Source organism: Peromyscus californicus, unplaced genomic scaffold (assembly GCF_007827085.1).
Source record: "Peromyscus californicus insignis strain IS unplaced genomic scaffold, ASM782708v3 Scaffold_10__1_contigs__length_136768540, whole genome shotgun sequence".
Classification (NCBI taxonomy): domain Eukaryota; kingdom Metazoa; phylum Chordata; class Mammalia; order Rodentia; family Cricetidae; genus Peromyscus; species Peromyscus californicus.
Window position 1 is genome coordinate 92,430,223 of NW_026294391.1, and position 13,526 is coordinate 92,443,748.

Consider the following 13,526-nt stretch of genomic DNA (forward strand, 5'->3'; position numbering starts at 1 on the left):
CAGATTTTTGAATCACACAAGAATCATGCTGGCCAGCCCCATTAAGCATGGGATGATTCCATGTAAGTGTGATGTACTAATGAACCAAAAAAAAAAAAAAAAAAAGCTGTCTTCGAAGCCAGATAAGGAAGAAAAAGTCCCCAAGTTTGTGCAAGCATCATTAATCTATCTAAATATGATTTGAGCTTCCACTTTAGGATACGTTAGAGAACATTTGTTCTTCATGCCTTTAAATGCTCTTCCCTCTAAAGCTCAGAAGTAAAAATGCCTGATTATAATTTAGAAAATATTTTGACTTCTGTCAGTGATGTGCTTCTGCATTACATCCCAACAAAATCACAGTTAGGATGTATGCCACACAACTTCTACAAACACAAAGCCTATTCACTTAGAATATCCTGAAAATGAGCGGCTGCGGTGACTATCCTGAGAGTCAACCTGCCAAACTCTGCCCGGTGTCATTTGTCTTACAACCTTTCATACTGTTTGAAAGGGCAACATGACTTCCGAACAGTGGAACTATACTAGTTTCAGGCTACGTGTCATTTTGGAAGGTTCCGACATGCTATGTGCGGTTCTCTTTCTTTCTAAAGTGCCGTGTCTGTCAATCATCCTGTCATTTAGAATTAGCATAATGCTGTCAATGGAAGAACACAGAGCAGTGGTGGTGATAAGTTTTTATGTTCAAACACAAGAGAGACTGTGTTAGAATTCTCCCTGGGGGAGTAATTTTTCTCATTTAACAATCATTTTAGCCTTGCAGGTGGATATGACAACACATCAGTTAATGAATATTTTCCCCCAAATTACTCATTTTTCATACCTTTAAAAGATCCCTTTAATAAGGGATTCTACTGAAGTAATGCACTTCATCAGCAGCCCTATTCCAACTTCTGCTTATTTCAAATGTACTCTCTTATTTTTTTAACTTTAAATTCTCTACTATAATTCTTTAATAATTTTGTTTTCCCCTATGGCATAAGCACATGCAGGACTCTGCATCTCATGTTAAAATTAAACACAGAAAATAGGGTATTTTATTCTGGGGAAAGAGTTCAAATTACTTGACAGTGTGAAATTTCTCCAAGAGAAGGCTATAGCTTTCATAATATAGTTTGACTTCTCCAAATAAAAGATCAAAAATACATAATTAACTAATATGCAAGGATAAGCCATAAGGCCATCTTCATAATTTTCTTTTACATAATAATCACATATATAACTAGGCATATAAATGTACTGCTACACAAAGAATGTAAAGAAACATAGTTCAGGATACCCAAGTCTAGTGACAAGAGAAATTTACATATTTAGTACAGATGTAATGTTTTCCAAACATTTTCAGTCTATAGCTGGCTAGATCTGTGCTTATAGAGCCCACAGATGCTACTAAGGCCTTGACTGTATTAAAAAAATGAAATGGTGAGATTATAAGGAACTTATTTTTCTTTATATTCTAAATTTTTTTTAGCGTTTTCTTCAGGAAGTCAAAATTACTAAAGATTGTGTGTGTGTGTGTGTGTGTGTGCACCTTAGTAAAATTTATTTTACTATTTTCGTTTTGGTAAAATACAAATAAAATGTACCATTTTAATAGCTTTTGTTTTTATCTTTTCATAATTTTAAAAGCATGTAATTCAGTGACATTAAATGTATTTCTCCTCTCAGATAACCACCACTGATCTAGAACTTCCCCACTGTAATGGAAATGCTGTGCCCACTAAGCAGTTACTTCCCATCCACCCTTTTTCCACGGCCTGACAACCATTAATCCAATAATCTCCTATAAGGCTGCCTATTCTGGACATTTCATACAAATGGAATCATACAACGTGTGGCCTATTGTGTCTGGTTTCTTTCATTTAGCATGATGTTTCTGAGGTTCATCCATGCTATATCATGGATTATGGCTGATATGGATATACTATTGATAACCAACAGTTGGGTTTTCACTTTGTGGTTATTGTAAAAAGTACTGCTATGAGCATTCTTATTTAAGGTTTTGTTTCAATATCTTTCTTATATTAATTTGGGCATATATCTAGAAATGGAACTGTATCAGCCTATAATTAAAAATATTTTTACTTCCACTTTGACACCCTGTTTAAAGCAGCAATGGTTTTCATAATTAGCAGAGGCAACCTTTAGACTATCCTTCCCAAAAGAATAGCATTCTATTTTTAACCACAATAGTACACTTAAAACCAACTCACATTTCTTAGTTAAAAAACTAACTGTTACTTTTTGAGAATATACTTCTTGCAAGGTTCCAGTGCCTTACTTGAAACAGCGATGAAATAACAGAGAGAGACAGTCTTTCCCTCCTAGCACAGCCATTCTAGCAGTGTGTAATTCCCTTTCAAATGCTGATATACTAAAAGTACAAAGCCCTGGGTGTTGTTTGAATTTGACAAGAGAATGTTACATAATAAGACGGGGATTCACGCTCCCAAACAGCAAGTCGAGGGAATATAGAACCCTGTAGAAATTCAAGCTGGCAGACAGTGACCACAAAAGACAAATAGCACTTGACAGAATACATAGTGCTACTATTTCAAGTGCTGTACTTCCTATCCACCTAGTAGAACATGAAAGCCACACAGCAAGGTGAAGTTTTGCTGTTGAGAGCTCTTGATGTGAACTAAAGGGGATGTTATTAACTCTGCCTATTTATACCTATTCATCAGTTGCTGGGGTCTCAAATTTTTCTTTCCCATGAAACATACATACATTTACTCACTGTGTATACATGAACAAAACGTATTCATGTGTTTATACATGCTCAAACCATATTTTCAACTCAGTGGCAGCAAGCAAGGGTAAAAGGGCTTCTGTAGCTTGGTCATCCAAGAGAAAAGCAAGCAACAGTCCCCCAATAGTAAAAATAACCATCTAGATTATATGTCCATCAGTGGGGACATGAATGGGAGCCATTACATAAAAACTACTGGGAGATGGTTCCATAATATTGGTAAACTTCTCTTAAAAAAAAATCCAAATAGGCCTGGTGTGATGGAGCACACATGAAATCCTGCTACTCAGGAAGCAGACAGTAAGAGATCTTGAGTTCAAGGGCAGCCTGGGCAACATGGTTGCAAACAAACATAAAGGCTGACAGAGGAAAAGAAGAGAGGGAGGGAAGGAGGAAGGGAGGGGACATCAAATAGGAATGTTAAACTTCAACAATAAAGAAGGAAATTTTAGTTCTATAAAGGGTTGACACTTTTCAAATTTTCTAATATGTTACTAGATTTTTTCATTTCTTCCTTTATAAAGGTTATACAATGCTTTCATATTCTGATAATGACACAAAAAGCCTGTAACAAAACCTAGAAGGGATACTTTCATCCTCTTCTGTGCAAAATGTTATAAAATAGCTCTGGTGTCCCCCAAATAATTCATATCCAAGATCTTCTGAGATGATTCTCCAGAATATTATTCTGTACACAGAGTAGTGACCTGCAGTGGAGTAAACCATCTGTAGTCTCCCGAGGAATCATAGAAAAACCAAAAATAAAATTCAAGTCCAGTTAACTAGGAGGACAAGGATCTGGTTACAAGGCAGTCTCGGCAACACTGGGAATGATTCTTCGAGACAACAGTAGAAGGAAAAGCTCTTCTAAGGATGCAGTGGTTCTGTTTCTAAGCGGCATGTGAGAGGATGCTATTTATCAACACATTGCCCTTGTTTTGTTCTTCTACCACTAGTTTCTTCCTACCCTGCATATAAATTTCTCGCTGCATCCTGGTAGAGACCCTATCTTGTCATTTCTGTACATGGAGAACACTGCCTGGAACACAGTTGCTATTCAGGAATACAGGCATGACCTCCACTCAACTATTTCAACTGCCAAAGAAAATCACCATGAGAACCTCTGAATCCCACATAGTAGAGAAGAAAAATATAAGTAATATAGGTTTCTCTCCTAATGACAAGGCACAGACATACTCTAGGTAGAAGAACAGTATTCTCAGTGTAATTTCAAGTGTGTGTATTAATGTAGCTAAGAATGAACTCACACTTTTTTTTTTTTCGAGACAGGGTTTCTCTGTGTAGCATTGGCACCTATCCTGGAACTTACTCTGTAGCCCAGGCTGGCCTTGAACTCACAGAGATCCGCCCGCCTCTGCCTCCCGAGTGCTGGGATTAAAGGCGTGCGCCACCACCGCCCAGCTGAACTCACACTATTGAATTCTAGCTCCTGTCACAAACTGCTTTCCCCCAAGTGGTATATTTTGCTAACTCTTGCTGCTTCTTCCTGATATGTGTATTCTGACTGCCTAATCATTCAGTGGTGGTTACAGCACACCACCCTGGAGTGGAAATACAAGGAGAAATAGATTCCAGCTAGTCTTTCTCACTACTTATTAACAGCCTTATTGGGTACTTAAGTGATGTAGGAGAACAAAAGTAACACCACATTCAACTGGAGATTTTAACCCCACAGGATATTTGGCCATTAAAAAAAATCCTCCAGCCCTGTGGTGGTGATGCACACCTTTAATCCCAGCACTCGGGAGGCAGAGGCAGGTGGATCTCTGTGAGTTCGAGGCCAGCCTGGCCTACACAGTGAGTTCCAGGACAGGTGCAAAGCTACACAGAGAAACTGTCCCAAAAAGCAAAAAAAAAAGAAAAAAAAAGAAAAACAAACAAACAAAAAACCTTCACTCATATCTCATTGTTCAATGGGGAGCTTTATTTCAGTGTTAGAATGGACAGGAAGCCTTATATTCTGGGCTCAGTTGGTAGCATCTACTCAGGAATTACCGTCATGTAAAGTATCTTATAATCTTACCTCCCAATCCAAATAGTCACAGACATCCTCAAAGTTAGTGAGCAGAGACACCGAACAGAAAAGTCGTGGCAGCTCATCCCTTGTCATTGGTGGAAAACGGCTGTCTTTAAGGGCACTGTGGAAGACAGAGCAGAGATTAAAGCCATCCATTGATACGAAGGTTCCTAAGCTCAAATACTGACCATCATTTGAAATAGGTAAATAATTAAGAATCGGAAATGTATCAAAGGTGCAAGTGACTGTCCAAGGCATTTTCAGAAACCTAGAGATTTTAGAAGTCACTATTTTTCATTGAATAGATTCTGTTTACTGGCTAATCCTGTGGCTACTCCACTGTAAAGAATGAATGTTCAATTCACTCTCCCAAGCAATTTTTGATGTCTCTCCATGTTATTTTTAAAAGCAGAACATGCTTTATTTTACAGCTGGAGGAGTAGAAACATGCTGGAAGGCCTCTGAATCAATGATTGGGAGAGAAAATGTATATATGATCACACATAGCTCTCTTTCTATATAGAAAATCACACTGTAAACCTAAAAAAGTTAATACAAGCTGCAACAGTTACCACAGAACATTAAATAACTCAAAAAGATGAATTTTTTTCATCAAGGAAATAAAATCAAAGAAAATGAAAATAATCATTCAAATCATAGACTAAAACCACAAGGATTTCATGTACCTACTAAAGGACAACTGAAGACAGGACTCAAAAACCGTGGAACTACAAGAAAGAGGGCTCATCTGTGCGACAGAGGTCTGATTAGGAGATTGCGAGGTCATTAATCCCACCAGTGGAGTTCTGAGTTTCTGCATACATCAACTCTGATTAGACCCTTTAATCACACTCCCCTGTGCCAAACTCTAGAGACCCTTGTAAAGGATAAAAATGGTCTTCTTCCAAGAGTAGAAGAGATAAATCAATGGTGCCCCTCCCACACACCACCTTACTTTCTCTCTGCCTCACACACACACACAAACACACACACCATGTTCCTTGTACTTTGTAAAGAAATCATTTCCTGGTCAAGCAGAACACACCTCTGATTGTCTAACACATAAATGCAACTGTTGACACAGCATCCATAATCAAACAGCCGAGGTAGCAGCCAGGCATAGAACACGTTTTCACTGTTTCCTTCTCACAGATTACAAACTCAGAAACATAACAAAGTCCCACAGCCTTTGGAAATAACTGAATTCTCTTTTAAGTGACTCATTCCCAAATCCACTATTCTTCCACTTTTGTATTTTTGAAACAGGCTCTTGTATGTACTTTTTTTTTTTTTACTTTTCCCTCCCTTCTTGACATTCTAAAACTCACTGCATTTATATTTTCAGTGATTCTGGTACTACTGCCATCCCACTATACAAAAGAAAATGCTCTTAGGAAGATACAGATGTAAAAATTTATAAAGAACAAATGTTCGTGTCATTCAAGAGGCCGCGATCAACCAAGAAAACCAGGAAATTACAAACTCATACTCTGAAGGCAGCGTCTCACTATTTTACAATTTAACAACATAAGTTTCCTATGGTTTGGCTTTATTTTCCTCCTGACAAATAAAATTCTTAAAAACACTCTCAAGCTCTCATCCAAAGGCAAGCTGAAGACACACTTATATTTAACCAGCTCTTTTGCACACAAATACTGGAACCAAATGCTAACACATTGTGTAGAAGTGTCCCTGGCATAATTAAAAGGCCAATCCCATGTTTTAGTTTTCCTGTTAAAAAGAACCAAAAGAAAGAAAAAGCCCTTTATACATTAGAATCATGTGAAATACAAATTTTGTAGTTAGGGAGTGGGTTTTACTGTGGTAAAATATGCATAAAACAACATTTTAATCATTTTAAATAGCTCTATTTGGGGAGAATAAGTATATTCACAGCCATTACCACCATCTATCCCCAGAAATCCAGAGGTTCCCCAAGTGAAACACTATACCAATTAAACACTAACCTCCCATTCCTCTCTTGCCTCCAGTTCCTGGCATAAAATATAAATTAAGTATACTTTGATTTCAAATAGTTGTGCTAAAATACACTTACTATTGCTTTTATTACAGTAGTCACATAGCACTAAATTCACCCATTTAAAGTACACAATTTGATGAGTTTTAATATAGTCAGAGTTGTACAGTTATCAGTCTTACTCAATATTAGAGTATTCTATAACTTCATAAAGAAATTCTGTATTTGTCAGCAATGAATCCAAGTTTTCCCTATTCCCACTTTCCTGGTAATTATAAATCTACTTTTTGCCTTCATGGATTTGCCTATTCTGGCCATTTTATGCATGTAGATTTAGACTTACAAAAAAGTAAAAATATTTAAAAATAAAAATATTGCCTTTTGTGTTTGGCTTCTCTCATAATGTTTCGGGGATTTCATCTGTGCAGCAGCACTTTATCCCTTCTATTATCTAATAATGTTTCATTATATAAATAAACCGTATTTTGTTTTTATTCATGGATGGATGGATATTTAGACCTTTTCCTTTTTGCTATGCATTATGAATTATGCTGCTGTGAATATCTACATAATTTTTAGTAAGGGCATAATTTTTCATTTCTTTTGGATACATACCTACGAGGAGAATTACTGGTCATTAAGGTAATTCTGTTGAGCTGGAGAGACGGCTCAGCAGTTAAGAGCACTGTGTACTCTTGCTAGAAAACAAGTGTTTGATTACCAGCACCTATCTGACAGCTCACAACCACATGTAACTCCGGTTCCAGGGGATCCAATGAATGCCCTCTTCTGAACTCTAAAGGGCACAAGGCACACATGTGGTGCTTAGACATACATGCAAGGAAAATACTTACATCAAATAAGCAACTCTTTAAAATAAAAAAAAAAAGTATGTCTGTCTTTAACTTTGTGTGGAACTGGAGTTGTCCCCAAAACAGGCTGAATAATTGTACATTCCCACCTGCAATATATTAAGGCTCCCATGTGTTTACATCCTCAACAACGCTTGTTGTCATCTGCTGTGTGTTTTTGTTATTTTGTATAATTCGGGGCCTGCTTTAAGGAAGATACATTTTTGCATTCAGCTCTATCTTTTTACTAAAAAACAATGCATGTGATGCAGTTATCATATAGTTAATGTCTCAATACTTTGTGGTAAGTTACGTTGTGTGCCGTATTTCCTAAACTGACCAATGACAGCGTAATTCAAGCCCACTAAAATTCAATCTATTTCAAATGGATGAATATTTCAAGTACCTAAAATGGAACAAGTTTTTCTCATGCTGTGGAGCCTTGCTGTTCAGTCACTCTAGAACTTAAGGGAAAAAAAGTATTTAGAACAATGAGTGAGTCATGATGGAAATTGTCTGATTGTATCAAAGAATTCAAACAAAAATTTTGGTATTCGCATTTTTCTTCCATCTCCAAGTAACTTTTTGTTAAACTTGTGAGCCGAGAAACATCAATGGATCTCAATGCAAATTCCTAGAGAAATACACTGGCAATGAAAGCCTAGCAAGGATTTAAGGGATCCTAAAGAGATAAAAATTCAGCTGGAGACTCACCTCCAAGCTGCCAAGCCAGTGTGGATAACTGATACACAAGAGAATTCAGCTTATCTCAACCAAGCTCTTTTTAGAATACACCATACACACTGTTAAACCTAGGGCTTTGGAGAGGATGCTGCATTTTGAAGTCAGGCAATGACTTTTATGAGGTGACCCAGCTAAGCCAAAAATTGAAGTATGTCTATAACCCAGATTTTTAGGCTCAAGTCCAAAAATTAGTATTCACACATTAGTCTTCACCTTTGAATAGATTATACTTTAAAATTTGAAAATGAAATACTTGTCTTACTTGGCATTTTGATCTCAAACCTGTAGTGTCTCTGCCTAAAAGAAGATATGTAATCATTCAGTAGCATTCCTTAAGTAGTCAAATGGAAAGCATTCCTAGACTTCTTGGCTACTGGAAATCTGCAAGAATAAATTAGTAATATTGTCCACTAAAAATATTTTCTACCCAACAAGTATCTGCCAATTGAAATTCTAGGGAGTTTAAGAAGCTGACAGGGGGATCTTGTAGTAAACTGATCATGAAATTTCTCTTTGAAATGATAGGAAGCCATTTTCAAATGTTTAAATAGTACTAGGGAAAATAACCAAAACGTTTATGCACAAAATCAGCTGGCTGCTCCATCAACCATATGATGGACAGGAAAGGTTTAAACATAATTTAGTTCACATACCAAATTCAAATGCATTCAGTTCAATCTGGCACCTTCCCAAGTAGACATTTCACCTAATTGAGAAACAGCATTAACATCTGTCAAAGTTAATATCTAATGTTAAATGGCACTCCAATGAATATATTAAGAAAATAAGACTTCAGCTATTGAGGAATCAAGTTTTGTGAGAGTAGCTGCTGAAAAGAAAGTAAACATAGCTGGAAGGAGCCACAACATTAGCTACTACAGGGCTCATCCTAAACAATATTATTACCTGCAACAGAAATGACGGAAGTGCACCTGTCGCGCTTCCTGAAACAGAGCCCATTAATCAGTTAAGTAGTGGGAAGTTACCAAAGTGACAGGGCTTCCCATTACAGACAATCACTTTAAAGCACAAATAATTAAATCCACAATTAAGCACTGCTATTGGAATAGATAAAGAGAAATGAATGAAGTGTGCATGATTTTTTTTTTTAAATCTTGCTGAAAAGTTTAAACCATTAGGAAATTGCTTGTTCTGCCATTCCTAGGCATCAGGACCCCAGGACCAGAATGCTCATGTGGTACATTTGTACCACACAAACTTAGAAAACTAGAATCTTAAACCCACATCTGAAAATTTATACACCACTTATCTTTCTTATTGAATAGTGTATTTTAGCTTTTACAAATTTGAGAAACAATGGGACACAATCCAAAATTCAAGCATGTAACTCTTGTTCAAACTTAAGCATACTGCTGGCAGGGGAGAAGAAAGAGACCCCGGTTTTGGTAAGGGCTGTGCAGGGCAAGGAAATTTCCAACTCTGTCATAGGTACACTGTTGCCTGACTGCGAAGTGTTATTTCTTTAACAGTTATACAGGCAACTTACTTGCTGCTAAAGAAACATTTCTGTTGGTAAATTTTGATGTCCATTTTAGTGTGGTATAATAATGGGCAATTCATGAGGAATAGAGAAAAGAACAGAGCTGGGACAAAAGGAAGAGGGCTGAAAGAAAGGAAAGGAAAGAAAAAGAAGTGAGGAAAGGTAAATGGGAGGCAAAAAAAAAAAAAGATACAAGGAAGATACCTAGGAAAGTGTCCAGTAGAGACACACATCAAAGGAAAAAAGAGAGAAAACACAGAAGGGAGAATTATACTGGGGAGGGAGATAAAGGGCAGTAGCTTCTGTAGGGTTTGCTACACATTTGGTCCCTATGAAATTCATTTAGCCTTCAAGAGTGCTATCACCGATTGGCCTTCTATTGGAGTTCTTGGATTCTTAAAATGTCTACACATAAGCCGGGCAGTGGTGGCGCACACCTTTAATCCCAGCACTCGGGAGGCAGAGCCAGGCAGAGCTCTGTGAGTTCGAGGCCAGCCTGGGGTACAGAGTGAGTTCCAGGAAAGGAGCCAAGTTACACAGAGAAACCCTGTCTCGAAAAACCAAAAAAGTCTGCATGTATTTATATTATAATCTCAAAAAGCAAAAGAAGAAATACCTGTTTTAAAAACCTGTGCGCTTTGACACAGCCATGGCTATGCACTGGAAATTTCCTCTTTAGGCAAGAGTATCATCAGAATCTGCCTCTATAGGCTTGCAAGCTTCTCCCTTAAAAATTAGACGAACTGATTGCAATTTTGATTTAATGCAGCAAGATAAAAACTGCCAAATACATGATACCTAAAGAAACAGATGGCTAAATGTGCATATGGCAAATATGTCTCATTTCCTCCCATGCAATGTCCACGCAATGCTTTCAATGTGGAGTTTCTCTACCTTGGTTTTGGAAATAGACAACTTAAAAACCATTTTTTTTTTCTGATGAAAGTCTTTAAAATATATTCTGCCAGAGTAAATGGTAATTTAATTTTCACTTTATGAGTCAGGTTCATTTTTAAGACTCAAAATGAGTTTGAGTCATCCATTACTACACACGATAAGAAAAGTACTCTCAGCATATTGAAAAGGAAAGGCTGTGTGGGTTTGGAAAACAGACTATAATGTGGCCATGAACAATTTCCATTTTGGCAAATTTAAAAACAAGATTATTTCTGATTTCAAGTGACTGAAATACAATAATAAACTGATATAGACTAAAATCTTCCAAGGAGCTCACCCTCATTTAAATTAGGGCACTATAAAACTGAATGAACTTTTTTTTTGAGAGGGTTTCACTATGTAGCCTTGGCCAGCCTGGAACTCGCTATGTAGACAAGGCTGACTCTGAACTTAGAGGTCTATCTGCCTCTGCCTAGGATTAAAGGTGTGCTGGGATTAAAGGCATTCACCACCACACCCAGCTTGTTAAATTTCTTGAGACAAGGTCTCACTATGCAGCCCAGGCTGGCTACCAATTCACAATATTCCTGCTTTAGCCTTCCAAATGCTGAGATTACAAGCAAGTACCTTCACACTTGGCTCTGAATGAATTACTTCTTAAAATACTTAGAATTAAAACACTCTGTCTATATCCCTGAATGAATTATCTCTTTGCAGCCATGGAATGCATGTCTCAATGGTGAAGTCACTAAATACAGCACCGAAAATGCAAAACTGAAGTCACAGTTAACAAATAAGCACTATTTCACAATTGTATAGAATCTAATATATTAACATGGTCAAGAACTTGGGGCCCTGGAATCACAAATCCTTGCACGTGGATATTGGCTCCACTGCATACTAGCTATGTGATGTCTTAATCTGTGGAAGTTCCATTTATAAGATGAAGATAATAATAGTACCTCTGTAGTCCTCATAAATGACAGATAGTAAGTGCTTATTAAGTATTTTGAAAATGAGGGAAAATGAAACAAAGGCTTTTCAAAGATACTTGTTAAAATCTTCCCATAGTGTGACTAAAGGGCCAAGCTTAGACCTAGAGCTCCCTTGCTTTTACCAGACCAGTCCCTGGCCTCACAGTGTTACTATGACAATAAAAGAATAAGTCCAGAAGTGACTTGCATATACTAGGTGCTTAATAAATAGTGCCCATTGAAGAACTCTGATAGTGGGTATATTTGAAGAACTCTGATAGTGGGTGTATTTGATAAGCTTATACCCAGCGACTGGTCTGGTGAAAGGAAGGTAGCTCCAGGTCTAAGCTGGGCCCTTTAGTCATATTAGGGAAAGATTTTAACAAGTATCTTTAAAAATCCTTTGTTTCATTTTCGAAATACTTACTGAGCACTTACTATCTGTCATTTATGAGAAGGACTACAGAGGCTACAATAGTAATGGCTGACCATCCTAATGGGAACACCTAAAGTCCAAAATGCTCCAAAACCCAAAACCTTTTGAGTGTCAACAGAGATTCAAAATGTTTCAGATTTTAGAGCATTTGAGATTTCAGATTCAGATTAGGTATGGTAAATACCCCATCACTGGAAAACCACCCAAAATAAGAAGCACATCTGGTCCTAAGCACTTCAGATACAGGATACTCAGCTTACAGTAAGTGGATTACTAAATAACACATGGATATGTGTAAAACACCCATTAAAATAATAAATTATAAAATGCTGAAGAGGAATAATCAGACTGGGGTTGACTCCCTTTTTGGAAAGATCTAACTATTAGTTTGCTAGTTTCCAAATGACCTAGGATTGTAGGTAACTTTACAGAAATGAACCTGTTTCATTAAGTAAGGTACGCCTTCTTCAAGAATTATATTACCACAGAAGAATGCAGTCATATATTATGTAATATTTTCTTGAGTTCCTGAACTAGATTTTTTTCCTAACTCTCTAGGGCAGATTTTACTTCTGTGCAAGGAATGTTATCAAGCAATGAAGTTTGTACAATTAACATACACTAACTAATACAAAGAAACACTGCTCATGGAATTATAATCACTCTATTATTTTCTATCCTACTGGTTGCATTCTAAGAAAATGATCAGAAAAAAAAGACAACTCCCTAAGAGGCAGGAGATGGGGAGAGACAGAGACCAAAAGAGGCAGAGAGAGAGAGAGAAAGCGGACAGAAAAGCAGAGAGAAGCATGTGGGGGATAGGGGGAACCAGACACCCCAAGGGCAACAGCTTCTTTCCTTATCTTTTCCAGTGATTTCCAAACTACTTGGATTGCGCATTTACATCAGGAGGGGAAAAAAAAGGTTGAGCACACATTCCCATACTCTTATTCATTCTGTTGTAGCTATCTTAAGCCATGTCATTTTGCTTAGGTTAGCTTCTCTAGCTTAGGATAAACTGGTCGAACAGCTTTAAGAAGATTGCTACAAAGGAACTGCAAGTTGAAAGAATCTACTCAAGCAGCCATGTGTAAACTGAAATACACTGTAGGGTGCTAAATGTGGATGAAACAATGTGTTCCACTACCACACCACACCAAATGGTAGGTGACACCTTTCTTCTGAGTTCCTCATTTAGTGTTATGGTAACCCTCCAATGTGGAATGAACGAGAGTACTAAGGTCAACCCAATTACCAAATATTTTCACATATTCTAGATAAAACGATCCTGAAAAGAATTTCTAATATTTCCTTCCCATTTCTCACTTGGGCCCATCCGTCTTTGAAGCTGCTAA

At 37.2% G+C, this 13,526-nt stretch overlaps 1 protein-coding gene across 2 annotated transcripts in view; it reads right to left on the minus strand.

Moving 5' to 3' along the window:
• Positions 1-13,526, minus strand: part of Ammecr1 (AMMECR nuclear protein 1) — a 112,050-nt gene that overhangs the window by 16,467 nt on the left and 82,057 nt on the right. For both annotated transcript variants that reach the window (XM_052737257.1, XM_052737267.1), the window contains exon 3: positions 4,797-4,911. In XM_052737257.1, the coding sequence (XP_052593217.1) occupies positions 4,797-4,911 (115 nt within the window). The remainder of the gene's footprint in view (positions 1-4,796; positions 4,912-13,526) is intronic.